Source organism: Peromyscus maniculatus, chromosome 3 (assembly GCF_049852395.1).
Source record: "Peromyscus maniculatus bairdii isolate BWxNUB_F1_BW_parent chromosome 3, HU_Pman_BW_mat_3.1, whole genome shotgun sequence".
NCBI classification, from domain to species: Eukaryota; Metazoa; Chordata; class Mammalia; order Rodentia; family Cricetidae; genus Peromyscus; species Peromyscus maniculatus.
In genome coordinates this window covers 83,743,465-83,767,970 of record NC_134854.1, presented here as the reverse complement: position 1 = coordinate 83,767,970, position 24,506 = coordinate 83,743,465, and the positions used below count along the sequence as shown (strand labels likewise).

Genomic DNA, 24,506 nt, shown 5'->3' with positions numbered 1-24,506 from the left:
CTTTAGCACTGGGGGTATCCCTTCAAGCCCCTCCTACTCTGATTTTCAGCAATTTGGGTCTGATGCTCCAGGTTATGATCTTTTTTTGTTTTTTGTTGTTTGTCCTTTAATCTTCTTGGATTATAACTTGATTTTTGCTATTTGTAGCTATTATATCTCAAGTGTTTCTTCTGCACTATCTGTATGCTCACTGAGACTGGACACAAGTAAATCAAAACATGGGATTATTTTTCAAAGCCCTTCGATTTTCTATGACTACTGAAAGCCTATTCCACTCTTTGCCTTTTGTTTTTCAGCTTTGTCATTCCTGTAGGCCATATTCAGATTCATAATTCTTTGCCATGTCTATGATATGCCCACAAAATTGACCATCACAGATATTCATCCTATTTGTTATTGAGCATTTAATATATTCAAGCTCCTTTTGATTCTATTTTACATCATTCTCTGCTGAAAGTGGACATGTGCTCCTTCTGAAACTCTTCCATTAAAGAATTACACACAATTATGACTGTTTTAACTCTCCTGTCTTATATTTCTAGTATCTACACAATGCTAAGTCGATTGATTGTTCTACCACTTGACAGAATGTTGTATTTTGTCTTTTTTTCCCCCTCATCTTTCCATAAGGTACAGAACTTCAGTGAAATGTCAGCTATCATGTTCAGGGCATTAGAGATTAAGGTAAACATATGTCATGTGTGGAAATTAATGTGGTGATTTATGTAGGTGATGAGGGTGTTGCTTTGGTGACTGCAATAATCTTTCCTTCCATTGTCTCTCTGTTTTTTTGTTTGTTTGTTTGTTTTTGTTTTTGTTTTTTTTCCAGTAGGGCTAATTGACCTAAGGCTTTTCATTATAAACACCTCCTTAGCTGTAGGGCATTCATTTGCACTTAATCTTTTCCAAGGTGTGTCTGTACTTTTGTAACTTTCTCAGCCATATTACAAGATTACCTGAAGCTCAATAGAAGTTAATCTGTGGAACACAGCAGGGGCAACTTTCTCCCTTTGATGAAGTCTTTGTCCCAAAGCAAAACCTGACTGTCCCAAGTGGGACCTGCCCAGAGGTCAGTAGTACACTGGGGTCCAACATGCAGTCTTGTCCTTTTCCCCAAGTATCAAAAAGCCTCTTCCTCCTCCTTGGACAAGCTCCAGTAACTTTTCCCAAAGATCTTGAGGGTTGCATTATGTGCTGCACCTGTATTTTAGGCTTCTGTTCTGTGTGGGTACTAGGAAGGGCATAAGGAGGATCCGGATAGGGTTAGTGCCATTTGTTTATAGTTTGATCCATTCTTCAACAGTGTAGTCCCTGGAGCTGCTTCTCAGGAACCTTATTCATAACTTTAACAAAATAATTATGCTTTTCATTTTTAGAAAGTATTCTCTTTACAAACATTCAAATAATTTTCTAAGACTCATCCTTTGGACATGATCATTCAAGAATTTTCTCTGGAGGTAAAAATTATTAAGCAATATTGTTTCTTTTCTCTTTAACTTGGATGAGCATTATTTACTAGAGACATTTATACATAGGCATGTTAACTAAGCCAACATAGCCTCACAAAATGATGTCATGAATCCCCTCACTGTAGATTCATGCCCTTATCACCTAATCTCTCAAGGAATCTCTCTCTTCACAAGATTGTGTTTCAGGACAGTGCAAAAATTGTTTAATTGAGTACATTATTATAACTAACAGTCATATATTAAAGAAGTTTTTAATATCAAATAAAACAAAAATAAAAACTTGTCATCTATGTCTTCCAGACAGTATGAGCTGCTTTCTGATATAGTCAATAATGTAACATACTGAATCAAAATCATTTGAAAGAGGTCTAGCTGGACACATGTAGTAGTAGATAAAGGAAGGAAAGCTGCGAATGCCAGTGCTCATGTTCATGTGTATTATAAACTGTAATTACTATACAATGTTTTCAAAAATCACCACAATTACATATGTTGTGTAAGACACCACAGAGCTGCACTGCTATGAGGCAGAGATCTGAGGACTCACACTTGAGAAAATATCATCAGGCCTCTAAATTAAAGAGCTTAATAAGCTCACTGTTCCAGACCACATGTTTAGGAGCCAATGTCTACTTCAAAGTACTGCCTACTGATAACGTGTGTATAACTAAGTAAGCATCCACAGACTTAGAGATACAATGTATACTCTTCTTTCCTTTCTGATTTTTGTAAATTCTCTCTTAACCAGAGCCAATGATATGAAATCAAATCTATATGAAAATTTTAATGTTATGTTCTTTTATTTTGTAAAATAAGGAATGATTTTATTAAAATCAAAAGAAATACTTTCATAACCATTATATTTACATTTATGATTTCACAGGACATAGTAATGCCAATTCGCCAGTAGTCAGGACTGGACCTTATTGTTGCAGCAGCCTCCATGCTTGGTGCTTAACTTATATAGAGTAGAGATTTGCTCCTTCTTAACAAAGCAAACCTAAATCAAAATATGTCTCATATTCTGGAATTGCTTGCCTTAGGTTTCAATCTTACCAATTAATACTGCAAAAATAACTATGTAAAATTAGTCTCATTTATCATAAACATTAGAAATTTAGATAATAGAAAAATAAAAGGAGAGATAAAAATATAATTTATCACCTGTGATGACAATTAACTTTCTGTCAATTTTAATATCTCTAAGTTATTCATACTAATAGTTCTTTTTGACTTTAACTTTATTCATAAATTTCAAACATCCAAAATTAATTCACGATAAAGGAAATACTAAGTGTACAGTTTTATTTGTTGTTTTGGTCACCTTATAAAAAGCACAATGTGCAGTGTTTTAATATTTAATTCATTAATCTTCCCCTGTAAATGTCATCAAATGGTATTTTTAACTGAAAAGAGTTAAAATGAACATTGTGCAAACTGGACTATTCCTTTCAATCCCCCCGGGCATCAAATTAAAAAAGAATGCATTGGCAGATATGATTAGACATAGTTAGATTCATGAAGGTTTGTAGCTCAAGCGGTTGGTAATGGAGGCAGAAAACCAAGTCAACTGAAAGAAGCCATGTAGGGGGACAGAGCAGGGCAGGATGGGTGATGGGAGCAGCTGTTCCTCAAAGTCTGCTGGCAAATTCACAGGTATGTTTCTCCGTGACACACTAGTATAGACAGCTGCCAGAGACATCAGCGCTGCAGTCGGGTTCATGACAATTGCAGTGTAAGGTTGTGAAAATCTTGGGTTTCCAACTAAAATTTTATAGATTAATTTTAACTTTCTGAATGTACTGACTTAGAAATAAAAGAAAACATTTAGAAAGTCACTTTGCTCTACTTTCACTGGAAGGCAGATGTCTTTTTGTAAATTTCACTAGGAAGGGTCTTTCAAACTTGAGCTCAACCACAACTTATGTGGTATGAAAACTCTGAATATTAAAAAAAGGAAGTTAGGGTTGATGAAAGCCTTATGATTCACTGACAGAGAAAGTGTCCTCATTGTTTCCAAAATTAAAAAAAAAATGTATTACATCAATTACTTTCTCTGCCCCAGACTTTGAGTCATTACTGAAGTCTTAGTGTACTTGGCAGTACTGCAATATGGCTTTTCTTAAATGAGCTTTAAAAAGACAAACAGATAAGGAAGAGGCAAAGGGAGCCATCTACTACAAATACATCATAGGTAATATACAACGCTATAGATTGCATATTGACCTGTGGGCACTGGTCTCAGTCAGCATGCCATGCTACAGCACAGGACACAGAGCCATGTTTACAACACAGAGCTAAAGTTAAGAGACTCACATTGCCTGCGAGAAGGTACAGGAACATTCCCATAAGCTGTGCCCTGGAAATAAAACACATTTTTTGGAGCAAATGATATCAGCATTATTAACAGTAGAAAGTGGGGGAAAAATGAATGAAGTATATGAACAGAAATGCAAAATAAGTAAAAATTAAAGAAGCTGATTTTAGAAATAAGGTGGAACTCTTATATTGGATGTTTGTTGAGCTCCTATTTTGGATGTTTGAGGAGATTAAATATAAAATAAAACAAAGCAAAGATAAAAATTATAGTTAAAAATTAAAGCATTTAAATTGGGTAGGAATTCTGAGAAAAGTAGAGCACATGCATCATGAAGCCACCTCCTTATCAAGTAGGCTCCCTTGCACCATGTCCTTAGCAGATGACACTCTTGCTTGTCTTTTAAATAAGCAGTACATCAGGAATTGATCTTTTCTGTGTTCTAACTCAGAGACTATGCAAAGGCAAATAACTTCAATAACATGAAAAATGTCCCTGATTTGTGCTTCAACAAAAATTGCTAATTGCAAAGCAGCACAATTCAATAGACATGAAAGACTATAAAATGATGATATGAATGGTGAATGATGTGTGGTGGACCCCACAGTGAGCCGATAGTATACACAACACTTGTCATAATCCTCCTGTACAGTGTGTTCTACAAGCACATAATACAAGTTAAGTTTAGATTTTTATTGCTGGTTCCAAAATATATTATAATTTATGCCAAAAAGATCTAAAATGATAATTAAAATCTCTATAAATCATTAATTATGTATAAATATAATGATTAACAAATGGTAATTATATTGAAAAGTTAACATTTATTTCCTTCTTTTACTGTGATATTCCAAGGCTCATCACTTCAAAATGTGACTACCGAGATTACCAAAACTTTTGGCTGGTGACCATTTTCAACTTCAATTTGGCTGGCCACCACTTTCAGCTTTTATTCATTATCCTTTCCATTTTTACTGAAGAGAAAACTTTCTAAAATTAAATGAATTTTTTATTTAGCTTAGAAGCAGTTAAGAGCCTATCCAAGTTTTCAAACCTGGTTAAGTTGTTAAGAGGGGCATCCTTGTTGCCAGAATGTAATGAACTCATTGCAGGGCCCCGAGAGGTGGCTCAGCCATTAAGAGTCCCTGCTGCTCTGCAAGGGCAACCACATCCAGTTGGCAGAATGCATTTCCTGTAAGTCACCACCTATACCTCCAGTTTCAGAGGTTTCAATGTCTTCTTCTGGCCTCCATGGGTACCCACAATCATGACTGACACACACATACACATGAATAAAAGTAAATTCTTAAATAAAGGAATAGCAAAGTCTAGCAACATAGGCTTGGTAATATAAGTTAACCCCAAATGGACTTATCTCTTAAAACAAATGAACCCTTCCATTCAGACATAAAAATGAGTCATGCAAATCTGTCACTAAAATTTTCTCTGTCTGAGGCATGTTTATATCTCTAATCTTTTTAGAAAGAAGCATATATTTTGGCAATGGTCAGTGGTGATTTTCTTAGGATACTTTTTTTTTTGTTACTGTAGATAGTGACTTGTAACTAAACTAGTTTAAAAAAATTGCAGTCTTTGTATAGAAAGAGGCTCAATACTTTCTTAGCTTGATATAGAGACTCACATACAGAATTTTAGTAACACCTTTACAAGTCACTCACCACAAGAACACTGAAACTCTTCTAATATTAACTAAAAAAATATTCCCCCAACCTGAAATATAACCTTTATTTTATTAGCGGAGACATTTGAGCATTCAAAGTGATTCCTATTATAAACAAACAAATAAAACTTCCTATTGAAATAAAACATTGAAATATGAATAAACACCGTCTTTCTAATTCTCTTAATTGCAGAAACTGGACTTTTGATTTTTGAAGCATCGAGTTGCTGGTATGATCATTGGAAGGACACAATTAGGTAAATTTTAGAATCAGGCCAGAAATCACAGTAGGTAACATATGTTTCAATATAGCTCTGTATTTGAGGGCTAGTAGAAATGTGCCTCTGCTATTCACATTGGAAGGTTTCCAAGCAAGATCTAGAGTCAAGAGGAGAGATCAAAAACCTGGCAGATTCTAAGTTACCATACAAAGTAATAGGTTTATTTGACAGAAGTCACAGACTTTCTATACGCAAGAAACATGAGATTCATTTTGTAAGGTTCAATTTATATTTACTATCATCATTATCTGTAGATATATTATTAGGTGTAAAAATTCACACAGGTTTTTTTTTCTTTTGAGTTCTTTGATTGTATTACCTCAATTTTAAATAAAATATAAACATTTTAGATCTATTTCTTCTTTAAAATACAAATAGTAAATCTGACAATAAAAATTTTAAATTATATTAATTTCCATATCTCAAACTTTTCAAATTTGTTGAGAAAATTCAGAGTGATTCCTTGATGAGTAAGTGAAGGAGATTCAACAGAACTCTGATGAAGACTAAGAACTTGTCTTCAATTTTTAATCCATCACTATATAATCTAAGGCATAATAGCTCTTCATTACAATGCAAACTTTTTTTTGGTCTAGACTTTATAAACTAATATGTTTGTTTCAGGTAAGAATAAATGAATGAAAATATGATAATTTTCCGTAGTACTATGTAGGCTGGGTTAAAAAATGATCAAATATTACCATAGAGAGATTAATCATTGATAGAAAAATGTATTCTGCATAGAAACACTGTTTAGCATAAGCAACCTAGAGACAGTGGAAAGAAATGCTTTGAGCAGATGTAATGATTGAGGCTTAATTCTCCAATTTATCCACATTGTTTTCATTCTAAACCATTTTCTTTCTTAAGAATTGGTTCTTTAAAAGCCATCTACTATTACAGACTATCAGTTAAAATAAAATTTCATAAGATGTAATTCAATTTCCCCAGTCAAGATTCAGAAAATTTTCATTCAAGTCACAATAAAAAAGAAGCCAGTGTTTAATTTAATTACAGTTGCTTAATAAATCCAACAGAAATGCTCTACCCAGACACATTTTCATACATAGTGTAGTTCATGGATATCATTGCCTTTGTTTAGGGGTCTTTAATCATTCTTCATGGCCACAGCACCATCAACTTATATATATATATATATATATATATATATATATATATATATATATATATATATGTGTGTGTGTGTGTGTGTGTGTGTGTGTGTGTGTGTGTGTGTGTGTGTACATATATATATATACTGGTCATGATAACATTTGGTGAGAACGTGTCATTATTTCATGTCTAATTAATATATGAGAAAGAATTGGTAGCAAAAGTAATTTCTATGGCACTGATGGATGCAGAGCTAAACTGTTTTGGTGCCACAGAATCACTGTGGACTTTGTAGATCCTGAGCCTTTATGTTCAAGGTGAATATGAAGACAGAAGGACACAGATGTTATTCAGGGAATTATATAGGTAGGATGGTTGTCATTTAAAGTACTTTAGCTGTAACTGAGACTGGAAATTAGTACAAGTTTCTCTAGTGGAAGGGATGTGAAACTCTGATATCCATAAAAATGAAGCAATAAATGCTGCAGAAACTATACATCACACACACACACACACACACACACACACACACACGTGCGCACGCGCACGCACGCACACACTCACTTAGTTGCAATAATCCTGTTTATTACTTTCTACACATCTAGAAGCACTTAGTAGAAAGATGTAGGTAGCACTCTGAATACGGAGAAGGATAAAACAATGTATTATCCCATTGGGGTTAAAGTCAATGCTAGGAAAATGTTAAAATAATATCTCCACTATGGCGAAGTAATAAAAAAGTAGATTCACTGGCTCCAGGCACACACGTAGAAGGCAAAACAGTGCTATGACTGGATGGAAATATGAAGAGGAGAAAATTCCTAACACTGTATTTAAAAGCCTGCTGCCAAGCAAGTAACTTCAGAATTCAAAATTGTCCAAATATGTGAAGTAATACTTCTGCTAAGTCTTGAGTGTAAGAATCAAATGTATTACTATTTCTACAGAAAAAAATATAATAAGCTTGTTGTGCTGTAAGCAATTATGAATAGCTTCTTGTCAGTTCACATGAGACGCAATTTGTCCACTGAAGAATTCACAAAAATCTTTATGGTTTCATTGACTCTGCCTTTTGTTTGGGATTTCAGAAATGTAGCTATCAAGAAGCACTCTAACATTATTCAACAGTGTATATTAGAAACAAGGGGACGTGGAAGTGTTAGAAAAAAGACAGTTTTAAATGCATTGCCATGGGCTCCTCCACAGTCAGAATGTTCTTGATACTGAAATGGTTTTAGAAACACCACCTCTCCAGAGAAACAAAGAAGCGTAAAGTTTCAGCACAGAGATAAAGATGCAACCTCTGAAATTATCACATATGAATAAAAGGGAAATGTGACCCTGGCACCATGTGATTGTATGTGGGATCGAAACTTAGTTAATGCAACTATTTTAACGGTAGAAATGGTATGACTTTCAATAGTGACAGTACATCTCTCATGAAGATATCACTGTTCTAATGTAGCCTCTTTCTTTGGGTGTGATTTCTTTTTAAACTTATGAGGAATGAAGTTTTATGTTTATTACTTAACATTGTCTCCAAAAGGCTAATTAAAATACACAGGTTAATGGTGCAGCAATTGTGCACTCTGGAAAATTATTCCTTGATGTTGAAAACATCTAGATTTGGATATTTGAGACAACCTAAATCATATAACAACTATGTACTAGTTTGTATTCACTTAGATTCGAAATACAATTTATTTTATAATTTATAACACTACAGTTTATGTTAACTTGCCAAATAAACCACAGTAAACTGTTTTCTTTCTTTAAATCCCTTTTGGGATATATACCTGCCAAACCCACGACCTTGATCTGCTACTGTGGCTAACAGACAGTGATCAAGTCATTTGTTCATCAATCCAGCCAAGCAAAGTATTTGCAGGCAAAGCTACCCTTTCACAGACAGAGCATTTTGTCCTCAATACATTGTTTAGACACAACTCAAGATCTTGGGAACCAAGCCAGCTCTCACTTTTCACCATAGACCACATGTCCAGGTTAATTTGCTAGCCATGGTTTTCACATTGAAAGGGGTAGCAGAGAAATTTGAAAAGATTACATCAGTGTGATTTGGTATTAGAACTCAACTGGCAGAAAATAAAAGAAATGAGAATTTTAAAAGTAAAATAAAAATACTAAAATAAGGTATTTGTGAGATGTTTTGTTTTCTCAACAGCCTAGTAGAAACACAGAACTGAGAAATGGAAGGGTTAATGACGAGTCACAAATAATGCAGAAGGTGTAACCACTTCTATGCCTGTGAGAAACAACTACTGCTAACTGAGGAAAATAAGCACATGGCCTTCTGCACCTCCTTGCAATGCAGCTAAGCATTGTCATAGGATAGCAAAATGGACATTGTAACATATACTATTAGTACAAATGTCTGCTTCACTAATTTTCAATCACTGCTAACTTTATAAGGCAAAAGTAAAGAAGTTTGTGAAAGCAGATAATATGATTTCTTAAATGAACTTAAGCTTAAATTTTTTTTTCTTAATTGAGCCCCGTTGGCAGGTTCCAATCACATCTCCTTGTGTTGTTTCTTCAGTAAGAAAACCAAGAGATGGGAATGAGTTCTGAAAGTATGCTGAGAATGTGGAACACAGTCTTGTCCATAAGGAAAACACAAACTCACCTGCACGCTATCATTTTAACTTATAACAGGAATCACAAACAACCCTCTGTATTTGGGGGACTCCACAAGGCAGAGCTGAAGGCTAATGGTTCCTTCTAACTAGTCATAACTCTCCTATGACGTTTTCATTGCTTAAAAACTGCCCCAGATCTCTTTCTTTTATTATATCTCTTTGAAACTGAGTAAGCTACTTCCAAGAAGAAGGTGATCAAGGAGGTTGCTGACATTTGCTACAATAAGAAGCAGTTTGTTCTTAGTGTTAATGTGAGGGCATGGACGATCTGACATGCATCCCTCTAATTATTCTCTTCTCTGCCTGTGATCCCACTATAATCAACATAAAGTATTTTAAAAGTAAATGCTCTTCACACTACAAAAGCAATGGGAAGACAAGATAATGCTGAGGGTGGTATATGAAAGAGGCATTGTTTTGCTGTTTTTGTTTTGTTTCAGTGGAAATAAAGACAAACATTGTCTTTAAACTTAAATTTCATCGCTTGACATAGGTGTACCATTTTTGATAATATGTACAGATTTTACTGAAAAAGAGCAAAGGAAAAAGATGACTGAGTTATCTCATAGCAGAAACAAGGTGGAGGGATTTTAAAACATACACCTGACATATGCAGGTTGAAATCAGAACTATAATGACAAATTTGGAAGCCTCCTTTTACCTGGTTTTTAAATCTATCTATTGGTGCCCCAAATAACATTCAGACTGACTGTCAGGAAATGTAAGTAAATTGTGAGTTACGGAAAGAAGGAGATAATCTAGACACATTTATGTTTTTAATGGCTAAATAATTTTGGATTCAGAGCCAGGGAAGTGGCTTAGCCAACAAAGTATTTGCTTTTCCTGGGTGAGAGCTTCAGTTCAATCCCAGAGCCCATTTAAAATATGTAGGTGTGGTCACCATGGCTGTAATTCTAGTACTGGGAAAGAAGAGACCAGCAGAGGCCTGGGGTTACAGGACACCCTGTCCCAAAACATAACTTGATATAATTGTGCACATATACACACAGACACATACATGCACACAGGTTCACATGCACGCATTAAACTACATCTGATTAAGACTGCATAGTGAAGCTGCCCCGGACCTCCCATCTGGACCAGAGGTGAGTGCCTGGGCTCATACCCAGAGAGGCCTGCCCCTAGATCCCATCCCTGGGTACCAGCCATTCCAAGGAAGACCTGCCCAACTTGGCCCCAGGTTCTGGCCATCTGGCAGGATCCCTTCCACCCCCACCAGGAATTAAACAATATGTTTAATTAAATGTAGGTTTTACAATTGGAGTGTGAAAGTGTTTTTTGGGAAAGTGTTTTAGGATTGTGCTTTATATAAGAGTGAAGGAAGCTTTAAGTGTCAGAGAAAAGTTGGACATTTTTTTTTCAGAATATGATCTACTCATTAAAGACCAACTAGTTTGGAGTATGTAAACTGTACAGCAAAGGCACTAATAACTGAGCACAGGCCTACGTGTTCCAACAGACTGGAAGATGTCAAGCCACATTCCTCTGGTTAGCTACAAACCATCTATTTATTGTGAAGGTAGCTTTTCTTTCTCATCATGTTTCAAAATGATAAAACTGCAGGAAATATTTAAATACTAAAAACAAAACTGAGCAGCCTTTCTTTTTTTACAATTATTCAATAAGAAAACCTAACTTGTGATCCTCAGAGGAAGATAGTCAATGAGAATAATATAAATTGCTTTGGGAAAATTACAAGACACTTCTCTGCTCAACCATCATTAGGTTTTCATGCCGGTAGTTTGTTAAAAGTCAGCAGGGAGCAACTTTATGGTTTTGGTACATGGAAATATGATTATTTCTAAGATCCTCTCACTTGTCCATGTTAAAAATACATACAGTGTGCATTAGAAATAAGCAATATTCCTTTCATATTGATGACACTTGAAGGGACTTCTAATTGCCCTACTGTAACAACAAATTTTTAGAAATACTCCATAGTGATTCTCTTTTATACACATTAAAGAAAAGGGATTTTCAAGTTTGGACTCTCTTGTGAGCCTGGAAGGTCCCCTGCTATTTATTTTCAAAAGCATTTCAAGCTCAGTAATTATCATTAACATCTTTCTATCAAGCTTTGCTTCTCAGAGACTCGGGGTCTTCTGTGTATGGATTTGTGTTCTCAAATCCAGTGGCAACATTGAGCATGCCTTCAATGTGCACCATGTCATGCCTGAGTGTAAAGTACAAAAGTAATGATTTGGATCTAGGGAGCTGAAGGACTTGGCCTGAGACAAACACTTGAGTAAGAGCTATGACCATGGGTGCTGCTTATTTTATAGAGCTCAACACCTTCAGTTAGCTGCTCATTTCGTGATATAATGTCAAGTGATATGTATTTAGGAAAATCAGTAACTTGAGATCTTACAGTAGGCAGATGAAGCCAAATAAACAAACATCATTTTTAATACATTTATAGTAAGCTGCAAAAATTTAAGCACAGAACATCAAAATTAAGCACAGAGCATCTTCCAACCCAGAGTGGCTAGAACTAATAAGCATTTTATTTTCATTTCAGTTTTATTTCTAACAAGTCACCATTCCTGCAATGTAAATCTGGTGTCAGAATTTCTAGCAGAATTTACTCAGGTGACCCTCTGAACTTTGGACTTAGCTACATTATTTGACTTTTTCCAGGAATGCCTGAACAAGCAAACTCAGTACACATGCAGTTATCATATATACATATATGTTAGGGTATAATCACATATGCCATTTCTATTGTACAATATCCCATGTACCAAGTAAAATTATTCCTACTGTGCAGATCTATGGAGCTAAGCCTGAAGATGGATAAATAACCTAGAGAAGGGCTTATGGTTGATATAGAAATGAATGCTTTGAAGGTAAATGGATTCAGATTATGCTGAATGGACCGAAGATAAGCAATTAAGTATCTCCGAATACTGTCTTTATGTGATAAGAGCTTTAAGCTTAAATTACAAGGATTGAAATTTAATCACCATATTCTTGTATAGTGTTGAATTTGATTCAAAATATCTTTGAATATTTTTTCATAGTTCTGTCCTACTAAGGCATAAAAGAAATGCCATAATTGTGACTGAAATTCATAAAAATAATTAGGGAGCCTTCTAATTAAAAAAAATACTTGTAATTTTGCTCATTACATAAGAACAGAGTACAAACGTGTTAGTAGGTTACGTTAATTTGTATTACAAAACTGTATCTACCATTAAGGACAGAAATAGTCAACTTTTCAAAAGGAAAGTTTGAAGTTCTAATCCCATTGCAGGCTATGAGGTTACACTACACTAATTCATTCACTCAGTATGTCTTCACCAAGTACATAAAATTGTAGGCACTGTTACATATTTAATGACTTGTTAACCATTGGCACCTCACTTGAAAAGTCTGAACCATACCTCAGTGCTTACCAGATTCAAAAAACTAGCATGTATGATTAACCAGATGTTCACATAGTAACAATTAGAATATCCATGGAGGGCTTATCTTGTGTTCAATGCATGGTGAATTATTTATTTTCAGCCCATAATAAAGTCAAAAGATAGGTATATTTTCATCTTTGTTTTACAGGATGAAAACAAGCAAAATGTCATCAACTAATTTGCCAAATTTTTAGCTGAGATTTGAGGCCAAATAGTTTGCCATCAAACTCATGTTCTTAACTGCCATGCTGCTTTTAAATACTTTGATCATTGATAAAATAAAAACACATTTTTAAAAAAATATTTAATCACAATAATCCTCCAAGTCAAATGCTATCGTCACTTACAATTGATGAGAGTTAAACTTACTGAAGAGCCTAAACAGCTTGGCTAGAATCCTGCATGCTGTGAATCTCCAACCCACTATGAACACCCACCAGGACTTTTGACTTTATCTCAAGCACATCATCAGGTGATAAGCAGAAGAATGTATAAGAAGCAACCACAGATATTGCACAGAATAGATATTTACTGGTTATTAATATAAAATCGCTTTGATAAGCAAAGAAGAAATTGTGACTTAACTAAACTCACTTGTTCTCCCACTTTCGCTTGGTGCCATTTCCTCTTAACTAAATCCTTGGGATACAAGAATGGAAAAGATGAGAGCCTGCAAACCGTAAGTCTTGAAGCCTGATCAAGAGCAGCATTGAAAAGTGTTTTCTGTTGTTTGTTAGTTGGTTGGTTTGTTTCTGTTCCTTTGATCTTGGGTCTCACTTTTGTAAGCCAGGCTACCCTGAAACTCAAAGCACCCCTACCTCAGTCTCTTGAGTGCTGGGGTTATAGATTGAAGCAACCATGCATAGCAGTTTGCAAAAAGGGAATCTCTTCCATATGGCAATATTTAAATCTACATGTTTAGAAACAAATTAGCAGACTTCAGTCTCTGCAAACAATCTCTACTTCCTCAATTCTTCCATCAACACAGTGGGATATTAGTAATGCACCCTTAGCAGGTCTGGGAAGAGGGTTGGTGGAGGATTTAGTATATAAATAGTAGCTAATATTTTTAAGACCAATTCTATTTAGTCCAGAAGGACTGTAGAGCCCAAATCCTCAACTTCCATCCCAGTGCATGCCGGATTTATGGATTATTCAGAGGAAGTAATGGGTAGAGAAAAGAGGGAGAGATGCTGTTGAGTTACAGGTTTTTCCCTCTCTTTGGCTCTTCTGAGTATCTTCACACTCCTCATGCCTTCATGTTGTGTTGAAAGTGCACACTAACTAAGGTGACTAAAAGGAATAGAAAGTATAACTAAGTTCATAAACTCTGAGCTGTACATGCACAGAAGCCCAGCAAGTTTTATTCCCACTGTATAATGAAGCAGTCTTAGAGTGTATGCCCTGTGAATTAGACCAACAATACTCTTGAAAGTATGAACATATGTGAACATTTTTTTCTATCCCTGATTTGTTTTTATTCTTTATAGCTTTTCCTTTCTTGGGTGCTTTTGCATTGAGCAAACTTCCTTTTATAAGCATACCAAGGTCTTGTTCCTTCTTATGTGAGCTCATATACTTTCATGAATACCGTCAATTCTTTTAGGACTCTAAGAAGATGACTGTCAGAAAATAGACTTATTCAGATGCTCTGAAAACAAATATGCATCCCATTTATTCAAGGTCTTTCAATAAAACAAATTGTGGAGCTAATGTTTTGTTTCCTGAGAATGGGGTGTGCCAATTGATTTACCAAGTGTCTTTAATACATATCTTTAAGAAAACAACAGCACAGTTATTTTTACTTCTGTCATAAGGATTTTGGATCTAGTGTCCATCTTGGATATTTTAAAATTTCCATTTTATTTTAGAATAATTTTCAATTTTAATTTCTATAAAGATATGCTTCCTTATTTTATTCAATCATTTTGTAACCTTCGGTGTACACTTCATTTGTAGTGAGTTTAACTTAGATTTTATCATGTAGTATTTCCAGAAGTTAAGGCCCTGTTACTAACTGTTTTAACAAGTATCTATTCTATATATTCAGAGATTAAGGATATGCAGCAATTCAGAACACAGGTTTTAGCCCACCTGATTCCATTTTTAATACTTTGATGACCTTGTATAAGCTACTTAAGTTCTTACTGCCTCATTTTCATCTGTAAATACATTAAATGAATTATATTTTTCAATCAGTTAGTGTCAAATAATTAGTAGAATGCATAAATAATTATGTTATTTTTATTTTATGCTACTTGGGCCTAAACGGCAGGTGTCAGTGAACAATATGAGATCAGACTTGGTCTTAAGTCATTATAATCTTAGTACTAGTACATCACTTTATTGAGAAATGGTATGCCAATCATCAATGCAAATATATTGTAGGAGAGAATACTTTGAAAAGATAAAGTAGTCTAAAAAGGCAGACTATCATTAAAATCTCTGATCGTATGTTTCCATGTCTGGGTAAAACAGAATTTTCTTACTTCAGGAGGCACAGTGTTTAAGTTAGACATGACAGCATTCCAGGGACAGGCACCCTTTACTGAAGAAGATCTTCAGAAACAGTGTCTACATTTAAAAACCTGAATCCTGTAGTATCTAATTGTACAGGAACTGTAGGCTATCCAGAGGTTTTCTCCTCCTCCTTCTCCTCCTCCTCCTCCTCCTCCTCCTCCTCCTCCCCCTCCCTCTCCTCCTCCTCTGCTTGCTTTTCTTCCTCTTCTATTTTAACTGACAGCTGAAGCTGCATCCTCATACATGGAAAGTAAGCAGCATATTCCTGAATTAAACCAGAGCCTTCCTGTTTTAGAAGAGATAGGCACTTACTAAGTTGCCCACCCAACTCTACTGTAGACAAATTTCCAAATGGTCTTATTAAATAAAAAACACAGAGCCAAATACAGGCATGAAAGCCTTAGAGAGATCAGGGAAATAGGAAAAGTCATTAACCAACCTAACCTCACCAACTCTGAAGCTTCCCAATGCGAGTTACTTCCTGTCTATCCATGTCTCTATGCCTTGCTGTGGAATTAAGGCGTGTGCCACCACACCTGGCTCTGTTCCCTAGTGTGGCCTTGAACACACAGAGATCCTGCCTGCTAAGTAATAGGATTAAGGGTGTGTGCTCCCACTGCCTGACTTCTTTGTTTACTTATAATGGCTTTCTTTTTCCTCTGATTCTATAGGCAAGCTTTATTTACCAAAGCACAAATAAAATATCACCATATTCTACCACTTGTTACCATCCTTCCTCTGCTTCCTGAGAGCTAGGGATACAGGAATGGCCCATTATATCAGGATGGAATCTGAAAAGAGTTGTGTTTACAGATTTTATGTGCATGGCAATGCTCTGTATATCTTATCTTTGAATCTCACATTGTAGGAAACTAAACTTCAATTTGGTGGACTTAAATGATTGCAATTTTTGAATCAATAAAATTCATAATGGTGAAATTTATTAAACAGCCATGCCATATGCCCAATAGGAAACAAATGTTGCAATTGATGTCTATATTATTAAAAAACAATTTTTATAATATCTCACTTTCTGTTGAAAATCAGCCAATTTTTGGTCTTTTTATTTTTGAAAAATTATTTTTACTGAAGTAAAATGGTTAATCATGACTCTGTTTAAATGCATAAATATTGCAATAAATCCTTTCTTTCTGCACATATTTATCAGAATAAAGCAATAGTCCAAAAAGGGAGACAGACTTTCTCCTTAAACTAAAAGCTACTGTGTTTCTTGTAATTTGTACTTCTTCTTTTTTTTTTTTTTTTACATTTTCTTTTTCCTTTTTTCTTGTAATTTCTGAACATTTGCATTCTTTGAACACTTGGCACTTTAGAGAGCATGAACTATTCATTCAGAATGAGCCCAATATTTTCTTCACAAACATCCAAGCCAGTCCTGCCACTCTATGCTTATAATATACAGTTATACTTGTTTATGGTATATTCTAATTAGTTTTTATTCATAATACTTTCCCTTTCTTTCATTTTCCTCTCTCTCTCTCTCTCTCTCTCTCTCTCTCTCTCTCTCTCTCTCTCTCTCTCTCTCTCCTCTCTCCCTAATAAGAGTATCTCTGTATATCCGTGACTGGCCTTGAACTTGCAGCAACCCTGACATCTTTTCTTGTAGAATACACTTGTGACAAAATGGTTCACTCATTTTTAAAAATATTTACAGAACATTTTCTTTTTGAAATAAATATTCTAAGCTGTTTTATTTGTATGTAACATGCTTCTAGACATGAAATCATGTGTGCTTGTATATGTGTATGTACACAATCAAATACCACTGAATCCAGACCCTCAGATGCAATAGGATAGTTGGACCAGGAAGACTAAGTGGATCTTTTATGTTGAGTTCAGCTTGATGCTTAAAAGCATTAGCATTAATTACTGCACTTAATTGTGGTGGTATGGGGTTCCCCAAAATATTGTGCACCTTAATAAACTTAACTGGGGTCAGAGACAGAACAGCCACGATATTAAACATAGAGGACAGACAGTGGTAGCACACACCCTTAATCCTAGCATTACTGAGGCAGAAATCCCTCTATTCAAGGATATAGCCAAGCATGGTGACTCAGGCCTTTAATCCCAGAAAGCAAGCCTTTAATTCCAGAGAGTGAGGCAGAAAGCAGAAAGATGTATAAGGTGTGAGGACCAGAAACTAGATGCATTTGGCTGGTTAAGCTTTTAGGTTTTGAGCAGCACAGTTCAGCTGAGAGCCATTCGGATATGAGGACACAGAAGCTTCCAGTCTGAGGAAACAAGATCAGCTGAGAAGTTGGCCAGCTGAGGTTAGCTGTGGCTTGTTCTGTCTCTCTGATCTTCCAGAATTCACCCCAATACCTAGCTCCGGGTTTGATTTTATTAATAAGAACTTTTAAGATTCTTGCTACACTGAATTCTCTTTCAAAAATTAAAGAAATGTTTAGCTATTTGGTAAATTCTGCTGTTTTTATTTGAATACTTTGAATATTTGAAAGCTTTATGTTTTATGTATATGTCTGTAGTTATTTTATGGGACATGCTTTCTGTAATGTACCATTTTTTACTGTTTCTGACATTATGATTAACACAGCAATGAATGTGGTTGAGCATTCATGTTCATGAGGGAAATGTGGTTAGCATTTTGGGGCAACAGTAACATTCTACTGTCACATGATAGGAAAGATAGAAACAAAACTTCCCTTTTAAAAGGTTAAATAGACTGAAATGATGAAAAGTGGTGCTTTATCACCCTGTAAGGTTGACTGACTGGCACATGAACTTTAAAGTCACTAACTGTGGCATTCACTCAGTAATAGTCACAGTATACATTTACGTAAATGTAATGTGAAATGTGGCTCTATATTAAATATAGTATATTGTCACAGGAGATCAGTGAAATATCTGTGCTGTATTTTGTTTTCCAAAGTAAGAAACTGAATTGGAAAAGTGATTATTGGTTTCAGGCATCAAACACAGTCTTTTTGGACCCAGAAGAGTATTCTCAAATATACTTGAATTACTGAGAATAGAAATCTGCCCCCATGTGTAGAACCTACTACCAGAGGAAATAGGAAAAATATGAGGATTGAAGTCAAATTTCTATTCCATATTTAATTTTGCATTTACTTATTAATTCTCTACCTACACATTTAAACATAGTTCAATTGTTCAGGCATTTTTGTTAGGGCTTGAATCTGTTCTAAAATCTTTTATGACTATCTTTTCTCTTTAAATATACAATCTGTATTTTCTCGTTTCAGTATCCCATCCACTTCATTCTATGTCATCCATTACTCTCATATCCCCTTTCCTGTTCGGAACTCACTTTGCCTATTTATTAATCCCTTTCACTTTTAAAAATTATAAACTGCATTTTTCTAATCATTCTCATAGTGCTGATGTCTCTGAAACTTATCTAGAACACAAATCAAACACACAAGTTTGTTTGTTTATTTGTTTGTTTGTTTGTTTTCTGAAAGTTAAAAACAGGATTACTGGGGAAGAATTGTTGTATCTTTTAGAACTGAGGTTGGCTTCTCCTGGATAGTAATAGTGAATATAAACTCAGGTGAAGACAACTTATAAAAAAGACTCAAGCCAGGTGGTTGTTGTGTACACCTTTAATCCCAGCACTCGGGAGGCAGAGGCAGGTGGATCTCTGTGAGTTCAAGGCCAGCCTGGTCTCCAAAGTGGGTTCCAGGAAAGGCACAAAGCTGCACAGAGAAACCCTGTCTCAAAAAACCAAAAAAAAAAAAAAAAGACTCACTTAAAAGTGGGAGTATATATCTGTCAAACATATATACAAAACACAAAACTTAGAGAAGTGTAACCACTGTTACATATTCAGAAGCTCACACGGACTAGGTGTTTAAAAGCAAAGATGTAGAGTCATTAGGGAAATCAGTGTGGCTGTTCCTCAGGAAGATGGGAGTCATTCTATCTCAAGATCCAGCTATACCACTCTTAAGACTAAACCCAAAGAATGCTTTATCCTACCATAGAAACACTTACTCAGCAATGTTAATTGTTGCTGTGTCCATAATATCTAGAAATTGAAAAGAGAATAAATGCCCCTTAACAGATAAAGAGAATGTAGTACCTATATACAATGGAATATCACTAATCCATTAATAAAATGGAATCATTAAAGCTTCAGGTAGATGGGAATAATTAGAAAAAAAAATTATCCTAAATGAGGAATCGCAGAACCAGAAAGATAAATATGGCATGGCATGTATTTGTTTATCTGTTGATATTAACTATTAAGTCCATTACAGTAATACTACAACCCATAGAACCACAGAGGTTAGCTATAGAGTAAGGGATTTGGGGAGACAGATAGATCCTTCCAAGAAAGGGAAATTGGATAGCTATGGATGAATGGGGATGGGAAAGGGATGAAGGGACAAGAGAAGAAATGTGGGAAGGAACAGCTAAAATTAAGTGACATTTGAAGGGCAGTATGGAACCCCAATAGATATAATCTTCCTAAAATATCTACATATATAAAGGTGATACAAATGTTGCCAGATAATGAGAGAGAGAGAGAGAGAGAGAGAGAGAGAGAGAGAGAGAGAGAGAGAGAGAGAGAGAGAGAGAGAGAGAGAGAGAGAACCCCAACTGGACATCTTTTGTCACTAAATGAAACTTTTAGTACTGGGATAGGTTGCAGCTAATTGTGTTGTTGTCCAAAGGAGTCCCATGGGAACCACTAAATAAACCAGGCTATTGCCAAGATTATAAGTTGCCCTTTAAAAACTGACAGCAAGGCCCTATTGCTTCAGAAAACACTTACACAACTCATTGAACATGAGGAAGTTGAGCTGATTGACTACACAAAGCTTTCACCCCTACATGCTAGCATCTTTGGTATAGGAAGGCACTCTGAAGGTTACCAAGGGAAAATTGTAAACACAAACCCAACTATAAACCCTTGGATCTATAATGTGTGTACTGCCTGCAAGATATGCTAGGGCAGTGGCAGCACAAACAATAGAAGTAAACAAACAATATCTGATTTGACTTAAGGCTCATATGACAGAACCCATTCTAATGCTTGGGTCACCAGGAACTGGAGACTGGACAGGTCAGATACCTAGGGTAAAACCAAATACCACTGTTCTACTATCAGAACAAAACAACAAAATGAATCCTAAGGATAGCCTGTTCTACTCATAGATCAGTGCCTTTCTCAGCCAACAATGCAATTACTTCCTGCAGTAGAAGAGACCACTGAACACCCAGCCCCTTTCCAATCCCTCTTCTCAGGGATCAGGAAAATCAGGCAAAGAGGAGGCAGAAACAGTGTAAGAGCCAGGGGATACAAGACATGAACAAAACAAGGCTCTCTTAATCAACATGATTGACGTGCATGTGAACTCACAGAGACTGTGAGTATGCACAGGGCCTCAACAGGTCTGCATCAAATGGGGTCCTAGAGCTGAAAGGAGAAGTTGGCAGGTGCCCCCATCCCTAACCCAGAAGGTATCTTCAAGTGATAACCACCTGAAAATGAAAATTTACTTTTTCCAAGGGAGTCTCACTTGGGAAACAAACTACTCTTAAGGATGACAACATACCTAGCACTATATATGTCCAACAGAAAATGTATTCAACAGCAACTTTGGAGGTTCTTTGTCTCAAAATATTGTTTCAGGGCTTTTTAAATTTTATTTTATCTTATTTTGTTTTTCATTTATGTTTTATGTTATTCATATATTTTCTTTCTTTTTACCCTATAATTCATATAAATATAAATATATAAATGTATAATATATATATATATATATATATATATATATATATATATGTTTTTGGCATTGTGTTTATATGATTCTGGAGTGTATGAATGAGTGAGTTTCTACATCTTATGCTTCTTGGGCTCATTTACTTCTTTTTGTTCTATTCTATGTGTTAGCTTTTGTTTTATACTATTATATTACATTTTATTATTATTCCTGAGGGAATTGGTTCTGCCAATAGCTTTGTGGTACAAGCCTTGGGGCATGGCTTCTTGTCTGTATATGTGACCACTTAAGAGGAGAGAGAAAAGGTGATGCTCTCTCTTAGGGTGAGGAGACTGGGTCAAGTAGCAGAAAGCGGCTTTCATTTGATCTCCATGGTCCTTGAGGAGAACAGATTCTAGATCAGCAGCAGATCCACAACATGTCTACCTTGCTCTGTATTAGTGAGTCTGTTTCCCCATTGCATCCCTTAATTAATTTACATATATATTATATTATATATAATAAATTATATATAATTTACATATATACCCCTCTGTGGGTTCACGCCTCATATCCCTGTTCTTTTCTAATGGGAGACAGAAAGGGGGTGGATCTGGAATGGAGCAGTAGGAGTAGATGGGGGAGTATCATAATCAGGATATATTATACGATAAAAAACTATTTTCAATAAAAGTTTAAAAAAAGCAAAGATCATGAGATGGATAAAATGCTAGAAAAGGATTTTGAGTCCTACATTTCAAAATGATAAATCACCATACAGAAACAGCAGATGAATAAAATAACAAAAGCAACTCAGGACCTAGATAATAAAGTTAGGAAAGTGGGACTCCACCTATGAAGCCCTGCCCTTGGACCAAGACAACATAGTAAGCTGGTCGTCTAAAGGAAGACACAGAGGAACAACAGTCCATCGCAGAGGCCCTCCCTGTAATGGAGCAAGAACATGGAAGAGTCCAAGTGAATCTTGATGAATGTTAGCATTAATAAATGTTAATTCAGGCTGGTTTAATCCAAAATCATCTTGTAGCTCTCTCCTCTTGTCTACCAATCCCATCTTCCCTTAATGTTTTAGGTCATTTTAACAAGACATCTGGATCCTGCTATGTTCTTGCCTTATATCGTGTGTGTTGTATGTGTGTGTGTGTGTGTGTGTGTGTGTGTGTGTGTGTGTGTGTGTGTGTGTTCTCTATTTTCTTACTGTCTGTATACCTTTTACTCTACCAAAGGATGTATTATAGCCTAGTTTTGGGTCCCTGTGCTTCATCCTCTGGACAAATGGGACTGCTCTGTTTTCTCATGGCATATCTTTATGTGTCTTTTTCTTTAATCCATTTTTGGCCAAAAATCCTTTACCCAAATCATTTTTTGCTGCTAAATTTCTCCCCCAGTCCTTTCCACTACTCTCTCTTTATTATGCCAATGAATCCCTGGTCTCCTTATGTACTTCTTTTTGCTTTCTCTTTTTATTTTCTATCTATCTACAAATGCCACACACTTAGTTTGTTAGTAAGAACATTACTTTTAAAGTCCATTTTATACTTAACAATAATTTAAGAGATAATTGTTTTTTTTTTTTTATACTTGGCTTCAAAAGTATTGTCAGAGTGAATCTACTGAATAATGACTGTTGTTGCAGGGAAAAGCTGGAAGAGGGATTGACATCCTGAATATCAAAGAAAAGAAAAGGACATCTTGACCATATTATACTTAGGGTCAGTTATACAACATTGCCACTCCTTCAACTGAAAAATGAAATGTAACAAAAGCAAATGATAAATACTGAAATGTTGATAAATTCAGCCAACAATTAATTCCTGGTGTGCATGATCCAAAGCAAAAACACAGGTTACATAAAAATCTCATACATGTCCCCTCCAAAATCTACAGATTTTAGAGTAATACCCCCAATGAGAATGACTTGTATTAAATTTGACAAAAATTTAAAATATTGATGATGAATATATTCAACAAAATGAAAGAGGATGTGAAAAACTCTGAATGAAATCCAAGAGATCACAAATAAATATATAAATTAAATAAATAACTCAATAGAGAATATGAAGTTGCAATTTAATAAACAGAGTTGCTACAGAAAAAAAACAAAGTGATATGATGCTGGAAATAAAAAAAAATCAATAAATCCATGAAAACATAAGTAGAAAACTTCAGAAATATGATGGGTGAAAAGGAGAATGGAGTAATAGTGCTTGAAGACAAGTTAGAGGACTTGGTACCTTCAGTTAAGGACAACAATAAAATTTATAAACTATACAAAGGGAACATGTAATGTCATGTGTACCTAGCTATGTAGGTTTTAGTTAATTTCAGACAGCAATGTTGACAAGCTGGAATAGCCCTCGTTGTTCTGTTTGTTGAATGTTTCTTGCGTTTACACAATTTCACCTGAGAGCATGATACTGTATGCACTTCGAGCATCCCATAGAGGCAGATAGAATTTCTAGTCCTGGTCTGCCCTGATCCAGTATTTATAACTTCATCATTTCTTGCTTATTACCTCTCATCCCCATGATAATCCTGGCTTCCTTCACTATCCCACCTAATTTGAACGATTTAATTCCAGTAGTTTAAGAACTGTTAATTGGCTTATGCTTGACAGAAATTCGCATTAATAGCTTTTGGCTTGTTCCATTCCAATAGCAGTGTAGGGGAATGCCATTGATGACTGCTTCACATCTGCCTACTATTCATTCTATCATGCTCACTTTGCCCATGGGTTGGCTGTCATCTCCACATCTGCTTCCATGAGCTGGCCCATTTGTCAAACAGGTTTTGTTGTTATTTTTGTTGCCTTTGATTTGTTTTAAGCGTTATTCATATAACTGAGATTTAACTTTTTATCAACTATGTATTTTCAAACACTATCAGTTTTTGGCTAGTTGTATATCATATATGTGTATGTTTGTATAAGTGTTGATAACCTTAATATTAAGAAAAAAATTCATTTCTTAGTTTCATTGAATCAAAATTTCAGTATTTCAGATAAAAATATCATGAAGTGTAAGGTCAAGGAGCCATCTTAGATTCTCTTCTAGAACTAAAGAAGTTTCATATTAATATCTAGGATCCATTTCAAGGGGACTGTATATGAATTGTTAAGATCTCTAAAGAAAACTATATTTAACTTTTAAAAGTTAATCAAGATGCAGGTGTTCACCAGAAAGCATATTAACCACTCTTCATGTAATTTAAGTTTATTCTTCCTGCCATCATTACTTTGGAATTTTTGATGTCATTAACCAAAATTTTATACAGTGGTGTGTTATGCATACACCTATCTACACATG

General features: G+C 35.3%; 1 protein-coding gene and 1 long non-coding RNA gene across 3 annotated transcripts in view; one reads left to right on the top strand and one right to left on the bottom strand.

Moving 5' to 3' along the window:
- The window catches only part of Ccser1 (coiled-coil serine rich protein 1), a 1,158,948-nt gene that overhangs the window by 269,292 nt on the left and 865,150 nt on the right, over window positions 1–24,506 (bottom strand). Inside the window, exon 11 of one of the 2 annotated variants that reach the window (XM_076566875.1) lies at window positions 3,786–3,828. The exons of the other annotated variant lie outside the window; for it this stretch is intronic. Within the exon in view, the coding sequence (XP_076422990.1) occupies window positions 3,786–3,828 (43 nt within the window). The remainder of the gene's footprint in view (window positions 1–3,785; window positions 3,829–24,506) is intronic. 2 annotated transcript variants of the gene reach the window in all.
- Window positions 10,836–22,964, top strand: LOC143272371 (uncharacterized). The gene is made up of 3 exons (XR_013049880.1): window positions 10,836–11,058; window positions 13,599–13,625; window positions 22,838–22,964. It is a non-coding gene; the product is annotated as an uncharacterized LOC143272371 (long non-coding RNA).